General features: G+C 36.8%; 1 protein-coding gene across 2 annotated transcripts in view; it reads right to left on the reverse strand.

The window, feature by feature from the left end:
• Positions 1-2,089: 2,089 nt before the first annotated feature.
• ADAMDEC1 (ADAM like decysin 1) overlaps positions 2,090-22,029 on the reverse strand; it is a 33,171-nt gene continuing 13,231 nt past the window's right edge. Inside the window, exons 8-14 of one of the 2 annotated variants that reach the window (XM_051974165.1) lie at positions 19,918-19,989; positions 17,810-17,973; positions 15,572-15,653; positions 14,239-14,369; positions 12,514-12,691; positions 11,317-11,402; positions 2,090-2,602 (exon numbers count right to left, since the gene is read on the reverse strand). In XM_051974165.1, the coding sequence (XP_051830125.1) occupies positions 2,599-2,602; positions 11,317-11,402; positions 12,514-12,691; positions 14,239-14,369; positions 15,572-15,653; positions 17,810-17,973; positions 19,918-19,989 (717 nt within the window). In that variant the 3' untranslated portion in view covers positions 2,090-2,598. Of the gene's footprint in view, positions 2,603-8,916; positions 11,214-11,316; positions 11,403-12,513; positions 12,692-14,238; positions 14,370-15,571; positions 15,654-17,809; positions 17,974-19,917; positions 19,990-22,029 lie in introns of those variants that run through there. The other variant, XM_051974166.1, reaches the window with a different exon arrangement.

The following is a 22,029-nucleotide window of genomic DNA, read 5'->3' on the forward strand; positions in this document are numbered from 1 at the left end:
CTTCTCTCCCCCATCCATAACAGCTGAATGAGATAATGAGATTGTGTGTCAGTTGTTCCCATGGTGAAAAGCACTAATTTTCAAGCCAGAAGACCTGAGTTCAAATTCTGATACTGCTGTCATTTCCCAAGTGTGACTGGATAGATCTTGCTTCTTTTTTTTTTTTTTTTGCCCTCAGTTTCTCTTTCCTCACCTTAGGAGTGGACTTGGCAAGATCTTTTTCAGTGCATCTCTTTCCCTTAAGTTTACCATTCTTCACTCTGTTTTATCCTCTAGATATTATCTTCCACCAAAAGTATGATCTCCTTAAGCTTGGACACTGTTTTTAATTCTCTTTCTATCCCTCTCGGTACTTAGCATAAATCCTGGCACACAGTAAGTACTTAATAAATGCTTATTGATTTAGTGATAGATGAATTTATTTCAACTTTGAATTTATGATCCTAGATTTCATTTCTCCCTTCACTTTTTGCCATTACTTTTTTTTTTTTTTTTTTTAGCTGAAGCAGTTAGGGTTAATGATTTGTCCAGAGTCACACAGCTAGGAAATGTCAAGTGTCTGAGACCAGATTTGAACTCAGGTCCTCCTGACTTCAGAGCTGGTGCTCTATCCATTGCACCACCTAGCTGCCCCTCTCCCTTCACTTCTTAAGAAAAACTTTATCACTTTTTAAAAAGTGTGTGTATACATGTGAATGTATCTAACCCTTCTTAGTCCGTGCCTTGGATGACAGACTTCTAAGACACCATAATGGACATCACCTGCATGTGGAAAGCTGAAAGTGACCTATTCCAGCTCTGAGTTCCTATAATCCTGACACAGGATAAAAAATTGATCCATTCACTCCATAAATTATCAATATTTATCTTGAGTATCTTGCATATTTTGGTCTTCTATTTGATGTAGGTAGTTGGCTAATTTTTCAAGTGATACATATGATCTTTCTTATTTTTATTTATTTTTATGCATATGATCTATCAACATGAGTATAAACTCTTGGGATACAGCATCTTTGTCTTATTTCACCATTGTATTTCCCTCTCTCCCAGCTGACTGCTTTGTTCAGGTTTTCATGCTGGTGGTGTATGAGTCACGTTTGATTCTTAGTGCTTTCATTTGGCTTTTTCTTGGCAAAGATAGAGTTTGCCATTCCTTTTCCCAACTCATTTTTACAGAAGAGCTAGGTAACTTTATGAGAGCCACATAGCTTATAAGTGTCTAAGGCCATATTTGAAGTCAGGCAGATGAGTATCCCTTACTCCACACCCAGTGCTCTATTTTCATCAACTAGCTACCTTACAGTAAAGTACCCAGTAAATATCACAGTGCTTAATGAATGCTTGTTGAACAACTGATTGATGACTTTACCTACCTAGCAAGTGCCAAAGGATAGTAACAGCAATGTATAAGTTCCATGTGGTTGCAACTTAAATATAAAGATGGCTGACATGTGTGGCCCTGATATCTAATCTGAGATCCGGCTCATCCCTGTCCAAATGAAACTAATTTTTGTCCTTCTTGTGTTCCTAGCACTTAGAAAATGCATGAGATATGATAGTAATTCCATATCTTTCATGTAACTTTCTACAAATACATACAACCACCATTACACAATTAGGTATGAGAAATGCCTTTGTAACATTGATTTTTTTTTTAAGGTGAGATGGGCATTTTTTGTTTAATTTTTTCCCCTCAGAAAACAGTCCTGTGTTTCATGTCATATTATCAAGCAGAAATATGATTCTGACTGGATTATATATATATATGTGTGTGTGTGTGTGTGTGTGTGTACATAATATACATATATTATATAATATATATATACATATAATATATCCAAAATCACACAAATAATAAGTATCAAAAGTAGAATTTAAATCAGGAAGACGATATTTGTACTTGTTATATCTATAATTTTTTGATTTTTTTTTTAAGTTTATTCTCTATAGGATGAGCTTTAAACATCCAGAGCTGGAAAAGATGTCAGGACTCATATAGTCTAACCCTTTAGTTTTACAGATAAGAAAACAGAGGACCTGAAATAGTAAATAATATATCCAAAATCACAACAATAATAAGTATCAAAGGTAGAATTTAAACTAGGAAGATAGATGTTTTTATTTGTTACAATTATAATGTTTTGTTTTTATTTTTAGTTTATTCTCTAAATGATGAGCTTTATGTAATCAGATTAAGAAGAAATAGATGGAGGAAAACTCCTCACCCCCAAAGACACTTAATAGTCACATAAAAACGTTCACAGTTCACATGTAATCAACACAGACCTAGCATTATAAGGGATTATAAAAGACATAAAAGACATGCATAAATTGCATTGCAATCACAAGAAATAGGAGCATTTTATATATGGGAAAATATTAAATGTACATTTGTGGAGACCCATCATTATGCTCTAAAGAGGAAAGAGAAGCAAGAGCAACTCAAAAACTCCTCTTCCTCACTCAAAACAGAAGCCATAACATAGTAGAGACAGCATTGGACTTAGAAGAAATTGCATTCTCATCTGGGATCATCTTCTCTATAGATTCTATGCTTTAGACAGATTGGTCCCTTGAGTTCATTGAGCTTTAGTTGCATCATCTAGAAAATAAGGATGAGAATATCAGAACTTTACTCCCTGGCTATCTCAATGCCAGTTGTCTTCTTGTTTAGGTCACAGAAAATACTTTAGAGGACCTAACTTCCTCTGATTAGAATTCCAACTCTTCCTACCAAACTTTCAGTCAGTTGACAAATATTTCTTTAGCTCTTCCCATTTACCAAACAGTGTGCTAAGAGCTGAGGATATGAAGATATGAAGAAAGGGGGGAAAACACACACACACACACACACACACACACACACACACACACTCATAGACACTTATCTCACAACAGTCCCTACCCTTAAGGAGCTCACATTCTTGTTGAGAAAACAATATTTAAATAATTGAGTAAAATATATATATATATATATATATATGTATATATATATTATATTATATATGTTTTATATAATATATATTATTTACTTTGTGCGTGCGTGTGTGTATATACATATACATATATATACACACACACACAAGTAAATGGAAAACACTCTGGTAGGAAAAGGTACTAGAAGTAGCAGCTTCTGAAATTGGAAAACGTCTCCTGTTTGAGCTAAGTCCATACAAGGATCCAATTCCATCCATTATTCCCATCCCTGCCTCCCACTTACTCACCTGTTCAGGAACCATGATCAAATCCAGGTTTGCCCTGAATCTGTTCCTCTAGCTCTAATACCAGCTGGGCAGCTTTCCAAACCAATACCCCTGCTTGGTTGTCAGCATTCCCCCTTTTGTTTCCTACCCCTCATCCCCATTACAATTAAAACTCCTTGAGAACCAGGGCTATCTTTGCTCTAATGGCCATACTTTACTCTTGGCACAGTACATAATTCATTGTTAAGTGCTTATTAAATTCATTTTATTTATTTTTCTACTTCTCGAGGAGTTATGGTCAAATTCAATTCTGTGAAAGTGACAAAGGGGCAGCTAGGTGATAGAGCACCAGCCCTGAAGTCAGGAGGACCTGAGTTCAAATCTGGTCTCAGATACTTAGCACTTCCTAGCTGTGTGACCCTGGGCAAGTCACTTAACCCCAATTGCCTCAGAAAAAAAAAAAGTGTCAGGGAAGGAAAACTGCCAAACCCCCAATGGACCTCAAGTGAAGGAAAATGCATTCAAATCCTGCCTACAACACTTACAGGATTGGTGAGTTGGACAAGTCATGTAAATAGTCTTGGTGAATGAATAAATGCATAAATGAACAAATGAATGGGAACATTCTATTAAGTGTTCACTATGTTCCAAACAATGTGCTAAGTACTGGGATACAAACAAACAAAAAAACAACAACAACAACAACAAGATAACCTTTTTTTTCTTTTGAAGGAGGGCAAAGACAATCATATAAGTATGTTGAGTGATTGTAAGAAACTACAAAATATAATTGGACACTGTATTTGCAAGGATGGATGGAGTTTTCACACTATGTTTTCTTAACACAGATCTATATCAAAACAAGCCATGATACTAAAGGTCTTAGGATAAAAGAGAGTGTTGAACTCAGGAAGTCAGGAAGAATTGACTTCTCACAGTGATCCTGACAGTTGGATAATTCACTTTATTTCTCCATAACTCAGTTTCCTCATCTGCAAATGAATGTTAATAAAGCATCTACCTTGTATGTTTGTATCTCCAGTGAAACCATGTATGCAAAGCATTGTGTGACTGAAAATACTAAATAGACAAAGGAGCAGAGGATAGAGTCAGAAAGACTCATCTTCTGATTTCAAATCTGGCCTCAGACACATACTAGTTACCTGGACAAGTCAATTTACTGACTCAATTTCCTCATTGTAAAATAAGCTCAAAAAAAAAAAAAAATCCAGTATCTTTGCCAAGAAAATCACAAATGGGGTCATGAAGAATTGAAATTGAAAATAACTCACTAGCCGCATATATTTATTTTTATTATTGTCAAAATGGTTGTTATTGAAATGGTGGTTAATTGAATGAATAACGAATTTGGCATGGGATCCGATGCTCTTTGCTTATGATTAAGATGTTTATGCTATGCTTGCTATTGTTGCTGCTAGTGAGGCTGCTGCTGCTGATGGTGGTGGTGGAAATGAAGATAATTCTCTTTGGGTATCAGATGTCATTTTCATGGAAACTAAAATGCATCATAAAAATGACCTAATCTATGCCCTCCAGGATTGTACAATCTAATAAAAGGGACAAGGGACATCCATGAATAAATATGAAACCAGAAAGTGATGAGATATTCATATGAAGTACCATGAGGAAGATAGGAGAGAGGGGTGACTTCTTAGTTTTGGGGAACAGGGAAAATTTTATAATGCCTAAGGGCATATGTGGTCATAGGTACTAATATATCTGAAATGACTTTAGAAATTACCTATTCCAATCCCATCACTGTGGCAAGTCAGGAAAAGAACAAGGAACTATTCTAGAAATTGACAAGTTCAAAGCTTAATAGAAATTCTGTTTTCAATAATCAAAATTCCCACCCCCCCTCCATTCTCTATGTCTGGGATGGAGGGACAGAGACAAGAAAACTCCTGTAACCAATGAACATAGTCAAAGAAAATAAATTCTGTCATTGTCCCTGGTATTGAATAGGGGGTGAAGGGCAGTGATGAACCAATAGTTACATGCAGAATTTGAACCTGAATAGACCAGGAGACTTGGTACCATCAAAAGAAATGTGGATTTTGAGATGAGGGAAAGCCTTCAAGAGGGAGGTACAGAATTCTTTTTTGTACCTTATGAGTTTGAGGGATCATTAGAGCTTACATTGGGCAAATGAATGTGGGGCTGATGGGTTATAGGGATAGATATAGGAGTCTGTAAGTCACCTGTATAGAGATAATAATTTATCATGGGGAAATTGAAGACATCATTGGGAGAGGGGATTGAGAACAAAGAAAAGAAGACACAGGACAGACTTAAAGGATATTCCAACTTAGGGAATGGAAATTGGAAAATTCACCTTCAAAGGAGCCAAAGAAGGACTTAGAATGTAGAGTGGCAAACAATCAGAGACCCCTACATTAGAGAAGCGAAAAGAGTAAACAGTTTCCAGAAAGATGGAGATGGCTTTATCCATGCATATAACTTATAAATAACTTATAAATAAAAAGCTATAATAATAATAATAATAATAATAAAGATGGAGATGGTTGATAGATGAGGTAGAAAATTCAAAAGGATGAGAATTGAGGGGAAAAAAAAAAAACAACTATTGGGTTTGTCACTTAGATCATTGGTGATGTTGGGAGAGACCAGTTTGAGCAAATTCATCCAGATAGAAGACTGTTTGCTAAGAAGAGGCAAATGGAGAAAAAAACTGAGTATGCAAAGGGTGTCTATTTTTTTAGAAGTGAAAAGGAGGGGAGAGATAAGATGGCACTACCAGGGGATGGCATTTTAAGAAGAAGAATGTTCTTGACATTTGATTTTAAAAGAGAAGAGACCTGGACATGCTTTCATTCTTTTTTGTTTGTGTCTTTGAATTGGTCAAAAAGTTGATTGTAGAAAAGAATTTTGAAGCAAGTTTCTATGACAACCTTATTTCTCAAACATAGAAGGAACTGAGTCAAATTTATTAAAAAAAAAAAAAAAGACTCATGCCCCAATTGATAAGTGATGAAAACATATGATCTATTCCCAAAGGGCTATAAATTTATGCATATCTTTTGATCTAACAATATCATTATTAGGTGTGAATACCAAAAAAAAAAAAATTAAAGGGGGGGGAATAACTATATGTACAAAAAATAGTTGTACTAACTCTCTTCTGAGGAAAAAAATTAGAAATTGAGATGTCCATCTATTAAAGAATAGTTGAATAAATGTGATATGCAATTGTCAAGGAATATTGTTGAATTATGGGAAGTGAGAAACAGGACGTGCTTGGGGGGGGAAAGCACCTGGAAAGTCTTTCAAGCAAAGAGAAATATACTATATACAAAGTTAATAGCAATATTCTGGAATAATCAGCTATAAATGACTTTGCTATTCTCGCAATGATCCACAACTACTCTGAAGGACTTATAATGAAAAATCTTAACCATATCCAGAGAAGAAACTGAATGTGTCTGAATAGATATTGACCTCTCCTTTTTCTCTCCTTTCCTCTCTCTTTATTTCTCCCTCTCTCTCACTCTCTCCTCCCATTATCCCTGTCCTTAACCCCCTCTCTTCCATTTAACTTCATTTTTCTTAATGATTTTTAAAATAGGCTATATCTATGTTTTCTTTCACAACATGACTTTAATGGAAATGTTTTGCATAGACACATGTGGTTTCCTAATGGAACTGTGGATGGGGATAAAGGAGTATATATGTAACTCAAAAGTAAAAAAAAAAGAAGAAGAAGAAGAAGAAGAAGAAGAAATGTAACTGGGTATATTGATAAATGATCAAAGGATATGAATAGAAATTTTTCAGATAAAGAAATTGGAACTATTTGTAGCCACATGAAAAGATGCTCCAAATCACTGTTGATCAGAGAAGTGCAAATTAAGACAACTCTGAGATACCACTATATACTTGTCAGATTGGCTAAGATGTCAGGAAAAGATAATGACGAATGTTGGAGGGAATGTGGGAAAACTGGAACACTGATACATTGTTGGTGAAACTATGAACAGATCCAACCATTCTGGAGAGCAATTTGAAACTATGCTTAAAAAGTTATAAAACTGTGCATACCTTTTTTACATACAGCGGTGTTTCTACTGGGCTTATATCCCAAAGAGATTCTAACCAAGGGAAAGGGACCATCATGTACAAAAATGTTTGTGGCAGCCCTGTTTGTAGTGGGAAGAAACTGGAAACTGAGTGGATGCCCATCAGTTGGAGAATGGCTGAATAATTTATGGTATATGAATGTTATGGAATATTATTGTTCTATAAGAAATGATCAAGAGGATGACTTCAGAAAGGCCTGGAGAGAATTACATGAACTGATGCTGAGTGAAATGAACAGAACCAAAAGATCATTATATATGGCAACAACAAGACTATATGGTGATCAATTTTTATGGACATTGAAGAGAACCTCTTCAACATTGAGATGATTTGGGCCATTTCACTTGTGCAATGATGAAGAGAGCTATCTACAACCAGAGAGAGAACCATGGGAACAGAGTGTGGGGCATAACATAGCATTCTCACTCTCTCTGTTGTTATTGGCTTGCATTTTGTTTTCTTTCTCAGTTTTTCTTTTTCTTCCTTCTTGATCTGATTTTTCTTGCACAACAAGATAACTGTATAAATACGTATACATGTATTGGATCTAGCATGTGTTACAACATATTTAACATGTATTAAATTGCCTGCCAGATCGGGAACGGGGCGGGGAAAGGAGGGGAAAATTTGTAACAAAAGTTTATGCAATGGTCAGTGTTGGAAAAATCGCCCATGCATATGCTTTGTAAGTAAAAAGTGTTAATAAAATTTTTTTAAAATAAAATAAAATTAAAAAATAAAAATGTAACTAGATAAATATTGAATATTAAACAAATAAAATATTTTAAGGAAGGAGCTAATTAGAGGAGAGATAAGTGATTAGAAAGACATGAAACAAATATTTGCCTCCAAAATTGCTCATAACACTTTGAAAAGAATCTTTCCTTTACACATAAATTGCTCTCTACTATGATGGAAATGTGGGCTTCCATTTTCTTCCCTCTACAATAATTACCAACCTACTGCCTCACTAAGCCCATTGAGAGTAGCATCTGATACATATTTGTTCCTGTAACTTTAGTATCTGGCCTAATGCCTAGCAGAACACAAATGTTTAATATGTTTTTTGGTTGGTTGGACATGTCAATGGGATTAGTAATGGCATGAAATCGCAGAGAAAGTAGAAGATAAATGATACAAATAAAGGTACATGTTTACCTTGGCAAGGAGGCAGAACAATTCATTCTCTGAAAATTAAAGAGAAGCCAGAGAAGCTGGGTAGAGTTAGAAATATTTGGGGTTCCAGGAGGAGGAACATACATTTTTAATGAACTATGAGGCAAAGTCATTTACTATAAAGTAGCAAAAAGACCTGGAGTTAAGGGACTAAGAAAAGTGCAGATATTTTAAATTATTAATATGATTAATAGTAATAATAACAAACATTTATATTTAGTTTTAAGATTTGAAAAACTTAGAACTAGACCTATAGGAAATTCAATTAGAATAATAACAATAAGAAATTCAATTAAAGATGGATAAGTATCTTGATGCTTACTGGTTTTAAATGTAACTGGGTAAATTGAGAAATGGTCAAAGGATGACAATAACATATTCATACCATGCAAATATTAGTTAGAATTAGTCAGAGAAGTATTATATTGTTTTTAACATGCTTTTATTAAGTAATTATCACATATCAGCTACAGTGTTAGACTAGAGGGATACAATTTTTTTTTTAAATGGTTCCTGCCCTCAGAGAGCTTACATTCTCCCAGTGATAAAACAATATAGACAGAGATGATTTGATTCAAAATATATCCAAAGTCATTTAAAATTGGAAGGATTAAGAAAAGGCTCATGGAATAATTAGCTCTTGAGCTGAGTTTTGAAGGGAGTTAATTGAGATTCCAAGAAGCAGTTTAGGAAAAAGGGTAGACAGGTAAGGGACACAGCTTATGCAAAAGTATAATAACGATACATATAATACAGAAAATACTAAGTAGATCAATGTTTGAAATGTAGAGTGAGTTAGGAAGAATAATGTGAGAAAGTGGTGCAATTCCACCTTCTTTCCAATGTATTCATTTGTTTAATTGTGTGCATTTTGGTGGCAATTTAATGGGGGTGATGAGTGTATACAAAAATGCATTTAAAAATTGAAAGTGGTAGAGGCAGAGGGGTAGTATAAACAAAGTCCTTTGGAAGGTCAACTCACAAAAGCAAAAAGGAAAGTAATTTTACACCTTAAAAGGCTAATCAAGGAAAGTTTCACTTGTGAGTCATTTGCGTTGAGCCTTAGGGGATGAGCAACATTCCATCCCTCCCATAGAGAAAGTGGGACAGACAAAGGCAGAAATTCAGGAAGCTTTGCAACATATCCATGAAAGAGTAAGTAGAGTAGTTTGCCTGGATTGTTGAGAAAATGAAAGGGAGAATGATGAGACCAAAAGTCAGTCCTGACTCTGGAAAGCCTTGAACATCATTCTAAGGATTTTGAAGCTTATTCAATCAACAATAGAGAAGCATTGAAAGGTTTTAAGCAAAGAAGTGCCATAAACTGATGTTACTTTAGGGAGAATTATTCTAGCAGCAAAATAGAGGATGGATTGGAGGGAGCCAAGACTAGAGGGCAGGAGATCAGTGAGGAAGCCATAGCATTAGTCCAGATGGGACTTTGTAGTTCAAAGTTTTCATAACCTAGACCCTTTCTCTAACACAACACACTTTCCCAATCTTCTTCTTCCTTCCATTCCTCCTGTATTCTCTTCTATTAAGAGACCTTGTCCTCCTGGCTGTTCCATAAACACGTCTCAGTTCTGGACATCTGCCCAGGATATCGCTCACACCTGAAACATTCTTCTTCCTCACTTCCACCTCCAGGCTTCCTCCAATTTTCAGCTAAAACCCCATCCTCCAAAGGAAGCTCTTCCTGACCTCTTTTGATTCTGTGCCTTCTTTTTCTTGATTATTTCCTATTTATCCTGTCTATAGCATTTTCATATTTGCTGTTTGCATGTTGCTTCCCTATTAGAACAAAAGCTCCTTAAGGGCAAGAACCATCACTTGCCTTTTTTTTGTCCCCAACCATTAACTCAATCCCTGGACTGTTCATCTTGACTGACTGATCTAAGGATTTGCACAAAGTGATGGTACTAGGAATACAAACAATGGAATAGAATGCTAAAACTGGGGAAATGATTGGAAAATGGGAGATGAGAGAATAAGAAGAATCAAAACTATCCCTAAACTTGTGACAATCAAAATTATCCCTAAACTTGTGACTCTTGGTGGTTTGGCAGATGATGGCACCAATTACAGAAAGTGTCCTCATCCATTACAATCCAGTCCATTCCAAATGCATGTGCTTTAATTAAGAACCTAAAATATATAAAATCATTCTTGGGGAAATGAAGGTTAAATAAAACTCACTACCTGTCCTTAATCCAACAATTCAATTCAACAAATATCTGGATTGGGTTCTGGGGGGACAAAGGGGGAAAAAAATCATATCCTCATGGAGCTTATATCTTGTTTCAGAAATTTGGAAACTAAAGAGAAAGGTAGAGCTAACATTTATATCGGCTTTAGAGCAAAGATTTAACATTAGTATCATTGTTATATTCATCATCATTATCTCCTTTAATCCTGTGAGGTAGCTGCTAAGATTATCCTCACTTTACAGATGAGAAGACTGAGGTCAGGAGCGGTCAAGATACTTTTCCAGGGTCATACAATAAGCAAAAACCTCAGGTGGAATGTGAACTCAGATTTTTCCTGCAATTCCAAGTCTAGTGGCTTCTTGTTTCTGCCATGTGGTTTCAGACCTGGCCATATCTAACTAAGAGAATGAAAGACACAGGTCCGAGCAAAATGTTTAGGAAGTATTCTGGGACAGAGCAGCTTCTTCCGTTTGAAAAAATCTGAGAGAAGGCCTCACTTGAGTTGGATCTTGAAGAAAGGGAAGGATCAGAATGATAGTTTGACTTTATCCACAACTTGTTGATCAGCAGAAAGTTAAAGAAAAAGGGAGTGAATAAGGAGATGGTCTTACCTTGGACTCATTGCAGTGTCTCTTTCACATGGGACTCCGGGCTTCCATTTGCACGTCTGGGCATCGCAGCAAGAATTTGTGCATTCCTTGGACAAATACACAAACACACCAGAAATTAGATTAATTAGACATAATTCTTCTGTTTGGGTTCTGTTAGAACCATTGGATTAGAAAATAAGAGATGAAAAGGACCTCGGGGATCACCTAGTTCAACACTGTCATTTGATAAAGTAAACTGAGGCCCAGCGACTTGCCCAATTGATTACATAGGTAGCTAAGTATCAAGTGGGATTTGAACCATTCATGCTTTACTAAAAAAAAAAAAAAAAAAAAAAAAAAAAATCATATTGCTCATATATTTTCCTTGACTATCTTTCTTTACAGCTAGGACTCTGCCTAGGTTTCTAGTCTTCTTATAATTCACTCATCTCCATGAAAATTCTGTGATCCCATTACATGAGCTTATCACTATTCTTTCTAAGTGATATTCCATTTCTCAGCTCCTTGCCTTTGAATTGCTTATTCCCCATGCCCAGAATGCTCTCCTTCACCTACATCTGCTAATTTCTCTGATTTCCTTCAAGACTCATCTGAAATAAGACACTAGAAATCTTTTCCAATTTCCCCCTCTCTTCTTCTTTTCTCTCTTTTTTCTCTTCCCTTCTTTTTCTCTTCCTTCATTTCTCTTTCCCCTTCCCTCACTTCTTATTCCCCTTCCCTCTCCTTCCCTTCCCCCCCATTTCTCCTATTCCTCCCTTTTCCTTTCCTCTCTTCTCTTCTCCTCCCTCCCCTCTTCTCCCCCACTTTTCTTTTTCTTCCCCTCATTTCTCTTTCCCTTCTCTCCCTTCTCCTCACTTATACTACCCCTGAGATCAGCTTTCATTTATACCATCATATAGCTTCCATGTATATAGTTTATATATTATGTATACATATAAAACTATGTATAAATCCTGCATGTACAATGTATATATTATGTATATGTATATATGTATATACATACAATTATGTATATATTTTCCCTCTTTAGAATGTAAACTCATTGATGATGAAAATGGTGTTTTTGCTTTCTTTGTATTCTCAGATTTATATTATCATAATGAAATTCGATGCCATCATCCCCCAGCATAATTATTAAAGTCTTTTGCAGAGCCAAATTAGACTTAAGAAAAATGGGAGGAAAAAAATGGGAGATACCTTGGATTTCCCACAGTCACAGTCTTCCCCTACTTCCAGGAGTTTATTCCCACAGACTGGATTGGTTATTATATCTTCTGGGGCTGGAGCTTGCAGTAGACACATTGGTTTTCGAGATGAGAGGTAATTGTGAAATTCTTTGCGGGAGTTTGCATTGAAATCTTTTGGGAATTTAGATCTGTGGATAAAGGAGATATTAAAAAAAAAAAAAAAAGCTGAGTGGGGATTTAGGATGTATCTCACCTGGCTTTTGGGTATAAGCAGTCAGCCATGATTAGTCATGGAAAAGAAAGCCCTTGGAATTTTGTACTTTGTGGGCCAAGATTTCTTCATGGGCTCAAAGAGACAAGATTCCTCTTGGGATCTGAATCTTTCCAAAGTGGTCAATGTAGTTACAATAATAATAGTCCAAATAAGAAGATCAAAGTAATCTGGAAGAGATTTGAGTAAAGCTGAAAGAGACTTCATAAACCACCTAGTCCAACTTCCTTATTTTAGAGATAAAGAAACTTAGGTCTAGGGAAGTTAATTAATTTGCCCAACTAAAAAGGGCCAAAAGGAGGATGTAAACTCAAGTCAATGACTTCTTTGTCCATACTGATGGGAACTGAGATGTCATATCTATTCCATCATCAGAAATCTCTAGCCATCCATAGAGAACTTTTGAGAATCAAGGGATACCTCAAGTATGATAAGAAATTGGAGTAAGATTTGGGGGATCCCAAAGAGTTTACATTTACAGCCATTAGTTTCAGCCAGTGCATGAAATTACCTTAACTTTACAGACTGGTCCACAGATCTGAGATTTACTTCCTCCAACTTAGAGGATCCTCAGCTCCTATAAAGATTCACCACAACTCCCATCTTCTATAAAATGTCTATCTTGCTCCAACTAACTCCAGATTCCTTTTATTCATATCTTCCTCTCTTTAAAATAACTTTGTATATTCACTGTATATTATATGAGAGGTAGCAGTAGAGCAATGGCTGGAGGATTTGCTTCACAGTCAATAAGACCTGTGTCTAAGTTCTGATATAAACAGATTGTGTGAATATGTTGAGTCACAATCTCTCAGGGTTCCAGGAAATCCTCTAAAAATGTAAGTTTGGGCAGCAGGTGTTAGTCTGCAAGGAAGGGAATTTCTTGGGAGTTCCTTAAAGCAGTGAAATTAAAAGTCTAAAATAAAAGTCAAAAATACATGGAGAACAACCTAGATCTCTGCATACAACCCTAAATTAGCATGCATCATTCTACCATATCTCTGGCATGCTGCCCCACCTCAACCCCAAGAGAAGTAAGTTACTTTAGGACAAGCAGAGTTTGATTTTTATGTTTTGATCTTCAAAGTATAGCATGGGGTTTGGTACATAGGAAGTATTTAGGAAATGCTTTTTGAGTGGTTTGATGAATGGATAGAAGGATGAATGAACAAATGAATAAATGAATGATCTTGGAATCCTAGACTTCAAGTTTAGAGAGCCTAAAGATCACCCAGGTTATTATCTAAATCCTTCTTTGTAGAAAAGAGAAGACTGGTGTTGTCTATGAGAGACTGGTGGAGAAGAGAAGAGTGGGATATAATTGGCTTACCTGTGCATGTGTGTACACACACACACACACACACACACACACACACACACACACACACGTACACAAGCATCACCACCTCCCTTTACTGATTGTTTTTTTTTTCTCTCCTTTGTCAGGTAGTGAGGCTGACTCACGTCAGGTATTCGTTCATCACACAGCTCCCAGAGGGGCATTTGGTAGAATGTTTCACATCAGACATCCCAAGGACATGGCCCAACTCATGAGACATTACTCCTGCTAGTGTCACACTGTTTTTCCGTGAAGCCTAGATTTAAAAAGAAGAAGAAGAAGAAGAAGAAAAAGAAGAAGAAGAAGAAGCAGAAGAAGAAGAAGAAGAAGAAGAAGAAGAAGAAGAAGAAGAAGAAGAAGAAGAAGAAGAAGAAGAAGAGATCTATTAATTCTTAATTGCCCAAGTTAATCCAAGGAGTAAGACAAATGTAGATGTGAACATCGATTTTCTCACCATACTCTTCCCTCTACCAAGCTGTCCCTATTTGAGGCAATTAAATAATCACTGAGCATCTATAAAGTCAGGTACCAAGAGGGAAGTAGAAGCAAAGCAGTAACTGGTCTTAGGAGCTCATCATTCTCTTTGAAATTAGTCCAAACTAAAGTGATCTCTTCTCTTCATTGTCATCTAAGAAGGGTCAAATGACTGAGTCCCAGAGAACTCAGATGTCAACATACTGCTCCAGCCTAATTGGATCTGTATCTGCCATGGATGCTGAACCAAGCCCAAGCCCTTTAGAACAGCAAAATCATTGTAGAGTATACTTTGAAAGGCAATATGATGCTAAGAGTAAGTTCCCCAGGTTCAAATACTGCTGAGGGTATTTGTCAGCTATGGAGATCAAGGGTAAGTGACTTAAACTGTTTAGAGACTCAGTTTCCTCCATTATAAAATGAGCTTTCAATACCTGAACCACCTACTTTGCAGAGTTATTGTGACTTGATCACTTTCTAAAAGTGTAATTTTTTTTTAACTTGAACTTCCTATTCCACAGGAAGTGCTACTTCCTTCCATAATCCTGACTAGTAACAACTCTCTCCTTGTTTTGTTTTGTAATTTTTAATGTTCTTATCATGCATTATTGAAGTAATAATGATAGGATCTCCCCTTTTGCTTAATCTTCTTTTCTATGTCATTCCTACATCAAACTATTCCAAAACTTAGGCTTAGGCTAAGGCATCTTTTTTTCCTTTTCTCTTTCCTTGTTTCCTTCCTTCTTTCCTCCTCTCTTCTCTTCTCTCCTTTCCTCTTCTTTTCCTTTGTTTTTTCTTTCTTCCTTTCTTCCTTCCTCCCACCTTCCTTCCCTTCTATCATCTTTTTCTCCTTCCTCCCTCACTTCCTTCGTTCCTTTCCTCCTTCCTTCCTTCCCCTAATATTTACTGAGCACCTACTGTTTGCAGAACATTTCTCAGATAGTGAATATAATAAAAAGCCACTGGGATTCCCATTATACAAACCTCAATCACTGCAACAGAATTTGGATTGCACATGGAGTTTTGGGCTGTAAACCCTACACGCTTGTTGTTGAAACCCATTCCACTGTGTAAAAAAGAGACAGATGTGCACATGACCATTCTTGATTCTTGGACTTTTTACATATTTCAAGCTTATTTGAGCAGATTCTAGGCATGAAGGTAACATGAAGCTATTTTACAGAGGGAAAAGTATTCCCAAATAGGAAATGTTAGCTTTAAGGTATATGTGTACATGCACACACAATATTTATTTATACATATAAATATATACATTCATATAATCATACATACACATGCATGTGTATATGTATAAATATATCCATGTGTAAATATATCCACCACATGTTATTAGTAGAAGGAAGAGGAGGAAAAGGAAGAACAACAATAGCAACAGCAATAATGACATTCTAAAGGTCTAAATATCTGGCTCCATTTCTTCATGTTCATGTTCAAAGGGACTGTTTTTTCTGTTCTCATCTTTAGGGCTCATTACATACCCCTGACTGATAGATTAGATCACAGATCTGCCACTTATTATATATGATATTAGGTCAGTCCGTTCATCCAGTCCATCTCCCTTCCTTCTTCAAAGGGAGGAAAAAGGAAGAAAGGAGGGAAGGAAGGAAGGAAGGAAGGAAGGAAGGAAGGAAGGAAGGAAGGAAGGAAGGAAGGAAGGAAGGAAAAAAGAAAAGAAAAGGAAGGAAGGAAGGAAGGAAAGAAAGAAAAAGAAAGAAGAAGAAAGAAGAAGAAAGAAAGAAAGGAAAGAAAGAAAGAAAGAAGAAAAAGAAAGAAAAAGAAAAAGAAAGAAAGAAAAGAAAAGAAAGAAAGAAAGAAAAAGAAAAAGAAAGAAAGAAAGAAAGAGAAAAAGAAAGAAAGAAAGAGAAAAAGAAAGAAAGAAAGAAAGAAAGAAAGAAAGAAAGAAAGAAAGAAAGAAAGAAAGAAAGAAAGAAAGAAAGAGGAAGGAAGGAAGGAAATAAAGATGTATAAATATAGATATATGTGTTTCATCTACAATTGCTCCTATTTCTGAAAACTCTAAGGTTTACCAAGTGCTTTTTGTTCCCAAAAGCCAAGTGCTATAAATTGTATAGTTATACTTAGTTAAAATTTACAGATGATAAAACTGAGTCTTACAGAAATTAAATAATGTGCACAAAGCCCAGTTAGTCACAGAGCCCAGATCTCTGGTATCTTCTGTTCTTGCTCCTATACAATACTGACCTTAAGAGCCTGTAACTAGATGGCACAGTGGATAGAGCACTAGGTCTAGAATCCGGAAGTCCTGAGTTTAATAGAACCTCAAACAGTTACTAGCTGTGTGACCCTCATCAAGTCACTTATACCTCTGTTTGTCTCACTTGTCTCATCTACCAAATGGAGATAATAGTAGCCTTCACTCACTAGGGATGTTATGAGGATCAAATGAGATAATGACTCATCCAATCCATCTCCCTCCCTTCTTCAAAGGGAGGAAAAAGGAAGAAAGGAGGGAAGGAAGGGCCCCAGTGCCCTAACATATAGATGCTATATACATGCTAGCTAGGATGATTATGATGAGGATAAGGATGATGATAATGACGATGAGGAGGAGGAGGAGGAGAAGAAGAGAAGGAAGAGGAGAAAACAGCTGTGACCAAGCAAATTTAAGTGACTTAATTATCACAAAGCTAACAATCATCAGAGATAAGAATGGAAACCAGATTCCATAATTCCCTATTAAATATGTTTTCCCCTATTCCTCCATGTCCCCATGGAGTTATTGATCAGTCAACGTGGATGTAATGGAAGAGCATTAGCTCTGGAATCATGGGACCTGGGTTCAAATCCTACTTCTGTTTATTATTTCCAATATAACTTTAAGCAAGTCACTGAACCACCCTGGATCTCAGTCTCTTTATCTAGGATTTTATAACCCTGCAGCAAGGTCTAGTCACATTTAGGACCCTCCTGTTCTTTGAGCTCAAGAATTAAGAGTCATGGTAACCTCAGAAGACTAGTACCCAGGAGTTCCACTTTAATGCTCATGTTCGAGGCTTCCTGGGATCTTACATCTGAGGAAGGTAATATCTCTTCCCCGTTCTTTACACTACAAAGTCTTGTATACCCAGAGATGAACACCAACTGTCAGAATAATTGGCTTTGTGAAGAGTTAAAGAGAAGTCCTTTTGGGGGTGAGGCTGATTGCTGTCACTGAGCAGCCCTGACACACTCACTCCTCACCTGAGCAGCTGAGCGTGGTTATGCTTCCTTCCCTTCCAGGTGCGGTGCCAGTTCAAGAATGCATTGTAGGTGGTCCCTATATCTGGTTCCACTCTGATCTTATTGGTGTCTGACCAGATCTCCATTCCCACCAAGGCCACATGAACATCCAAGGTGTTATAGATCTATGGAGAGAGCAATGATCTCTGTGACTGAAAATGTCTGGGAAAACTGGGAACTCTGGGTACTTCACTTCTTCCCACAGATCTCGATATCCACAGGTCATGGGCAATGTCTCACTGAAAAAAAAAAGTCAGGTTATTTGGGAAGGTTGCCTTCAATCAGCAAGGGATGACTGGCTTCCTGTCTCCAAGTGGGCAGAGATGCTGAAAATGCTGAATTGACTTGTTGGATTCTTATCTTTTTTTATTGTTTTGGGCAGATCCCAGTAATTTCTCTCCATCTCTGTCTGCTTTTTCTTTGCTGTCCATCTCTCTCTTTCTCCCCAGCCTTCACCCAAGTCCTTAGTTTGTTTGTTTGGGTTTTTTTTTTTCTGTTCCTTACACAGGACACGCTATCTTCTATCCTCAAGTTTTTGGACCCATCTCCCTGAAGTGTACTCCCTCTTTCCTTTCATTATCCAACTCAAATAGTATCTTGTAAGTGCAGGCTTGTGTGATTCCCCCACTGCTTGTGTCCTTCTTCCCAAGCTCTGTTGTATTTAACTCCTTTGGTTAGAGTTGGATTTATTAGCTATAATCATACAGCATCTTTGGTCTAGCTATTTCTTTTATTTCCCATTAGAAAAAAATATTATTTTGTTTCCATCCCTACAATCTAGCATAGCTGTGGCACACAGTAGGGATGTAACATATAATTGTGGATTGATTGAACAAAACTACCCAGAAAGCTTTGTGTTGGGTGTCACAGTTACAAAGATAAAACAGGAACAAAAATAAATTAAAACAGTAACAAGGATCAGATCTTGCTTCCAAGAGTGAACCTTCTGCTAGGGGTGGGGGTAAAGGGAGAGACACTTATACACATTAGTACATATAGAGACATTTGAAGAGATGGAACACTTTGGGGGTGATGTTTCTGGACAAATGGCTGGCCTCCAAAGCTGCTGCTGTGGGAATCAGGTAAGAAAGAGAAGGAATCTACAGTGTTTAGTAAAGCACGAATTGCTATGAAAAAAGAGCATATCATTGTTTATTAAACATATATTTAATACATTATTAATGGTTGTAATGAATAATGAAATTAGGTGAATGGGGAATGCTCTTGGTCATGGGTGTGTATGAGTCATGGAGGGGTGGTGCTCACACTATTGAGACCATTGAGAGTAGGGACTGTTTTCATCATTTGAATGAAGAAAAGTGGTACAGTAGAGTACAGGCCTGCATGCAGGAAGACCAGGGTTCAAATTTATCTTCAGACATTTATTATCTTTCTAATTCTGGGCAAGTCAGTTAAGCTCTTTTTGCCTCAATTTTCTTATCTGTGAAATGGTGATATCAAAAGCACCTGCCACCAGGCTGATTTTGAAGATCAAAGGGGATAATATTTACAAAGTCCTCAGTGCAGGGCTTGGCACAAAGTAAGTGCTTAAGAAGTTCTTGTTTTCTCCTTTATTTACTTGTTTGTTTGTTTGGTTAGTTCATTATCTATTTATTGATTTGTTTGTTTTTTTGCCCAGGCAATTAGGGTTAAGTGACTTGCCCAGGGTCACACAGCCAGGAAATCTTGAGTGTCTGAGGTCACATTTGAACTCAGGTCCTCTTGAATACAGGACTGGTGCTCTCTCCACTACACCAACTAGCCACCCCTCCTCCTTTCTTTTTTACATGTATATTCCCATTGTATATCACGCTGCAAGACATGATATAGGTATTCATTAAAGGCTTGTTGATATATTAAGTGATGTAACCATTGAAATATTAAAGTAAAAGTGAACAATATCTTCTGCATTTTTTTCCAAGAAGAATTATTTCAAAATTCCCTGGATGGGTGATAGGAGACCGAGACAGACACCCTTCTTCTTGGGTTCTCCCTCCTTGGTCAGATACTTACCAGAAAATTCCAAAACCCCAAATGGACACAACTTACCTGGGGGAAAGGATACTCACCACATTGAGGAAGTTGATCACTTCAAAAAGAAAATTTCTTATTAACGTTTGATTTCCATTGTACCTATTATACTAAAAAGAAAATAGCAAAAAATCATGATTAAAACAATAATAAGGAGAAGAACACTGGAGGAGAGGGAGGGATGCAATTGGACTACAGCTTCCAATTTTCTCCCAAATCAAATTTCTGCTCGGGATTCAGGGCTTTTCACAGTCTGGCTTCATCTCATCCATTAGATGCCATGGGTCATGGCTTTTTGTTGTTCAATTTTTCAGTCATGGCCACCTCTTTGTGATCCTATTTGAGGTTTTCTTTGTGGAGATACTGGAATGGTTCTCTAGCTCACAGATGAGGAACTGAGACAGAGTTAAGTGGCTTGTCCAGGGTCACACAGATGGTAAGTATCTGAAGTCATATATGACCCCATGCCCAGTGCTTTATCCATTGTGCCATCTAGCTGCCCTCAGATCTTAGGTTATAGGATCATAGATTTAGACATAGAAGGCACAGAAGGATTAGTAAATCCAACTCCTTCCTACCTTCCAATTTTTGCAAATGATGAAACTAAGTGACAGAGAAATTGACTTGACTTGTCCAGACTCAGAGAGCTATGAAGGAAAGAGCAAGGGGATGGTACAATGGATAGGCCTGAAGGTAGGAGCTCTTTCTGAGTTCAAATCTGATCTCAGACTAGTCATGTGACCCTGAGAAAGCCACTTTGCCCTCTTTGCCTCAGTTTCCTCATCTGTAAAAGGAACTGGAGAAAGAAATGGCAAAACATTCCAGAATCTTCCAAGAAAACTCTGATTGGGGTTACAAAGATCCAGACACCAAATCCAATCTCTATTCTGGATTATTCTCTGTCCTGGAACTAATGTGCTCTAGCACCCCCATGTCTCTATTGAGCTGCAGAATGAGTTCCCTTACCCATAACTCCAAGCAAAACCTCCTCCAAGGAAATCTTCCTATTTTTTTCTGTTTTCAATGACTTTTCTCTTCAAACATCACCAAGAATTTCTGAGGATTGTTCTCCTTAATTAGCTAAAATGATGAACTTTATATCCCCCCCTTGCCCTAGCATAGCCTCCTACCCCCAGTAAGTTCTTAATAATAAATTGTGGGTGAACTTTTTAATACATAGGACTCTTGATCTAATGAGATTTAACCTTCCAAGTAATCACAGTTTTCATCTATCAAACTGGGAATTAAGAATAATGTAAATGTCTCTTTTAACCCAACCTCTTTGTATGAGGAATGGTTATATTATAAAATCATTAATATTAGAAAGAGGACATGTTTTCATATATTTGAAAACTCAGAGGTGAAAGAACTATAATTACTCTTCTCCCTATTGCAAAATTCATCAATTAGCTTATACTGTCTACTCCCATACTCCTCATTATAGAGATTGATTTCTGTAGCTCTCTTGAAGTCTGGAAACAGTTAAAACTTTACCTTTTAGTATCAGAAAGCTGAAATTGCAAAAAAAAAAAAAAAAAAACCTTTTGATTTTATATTTCCAAAGGAGAGAACATGATTTTTAATAATAGTTCAAATAATGATAATTATTTTCAACTGAGAATTGAAACATTGTAGAATCATATAATCTCAATTAGATGGGACTTTGGAGACATCTAGCCCAATCCAAAAATAAAGTAAAATCTTCCTACAAAGCATTTGACAAAAAATCATCCGAGTTCTAACTAAAGACTTCCAAAAAAGACGATCCCATCATCCTTTGGGCACTCCATGACATTTATCCAGTCTAATTGTTTGAAGCTGGTGACATCTAGCCTAAATTGACTAAATAGACATCCTCTGCTCCTGGTGCTGCTTCTCTGCAGCCAGCCAAGCTGGACCAATCTAATGTATCTCTTACACGATAGTATTCATGTCTCTTTTCCCTTCTTCTCCAGGTTAAACCTCCCCAGTTCTTTCAATTGATCCTCATATTGAAAAAACCACAGCCCCTTCCTCATCCTCAGAGCTCTCTGCCAGAATCTACTCAGTTTGACCATGTCCTTCCTAGATTTGAGAATGAGAATGCAAATCAGCACTCTGATATATTCTGAGCAGAGCAGAGTAGTCCTGGACTATAATTTCCTGGGGCT

Source organism: Antechinus flavipes, chromosome 2 (genome assembly GCF_016432865.1).
Source record: "Antechinus flavipes isolate AdamAnt ecotype Samford, QLD, Australia chromosome 2, AdamAnt_v2, whole genome shotgun sequence".
Taxonomy (NCBI): domain Eukaryota; kingdom Metazoa; phylum Chordata; class Mammalia; order Dasyuromorphia; family Dasyuridae; genus Antechinus; species Antechinus flavipes.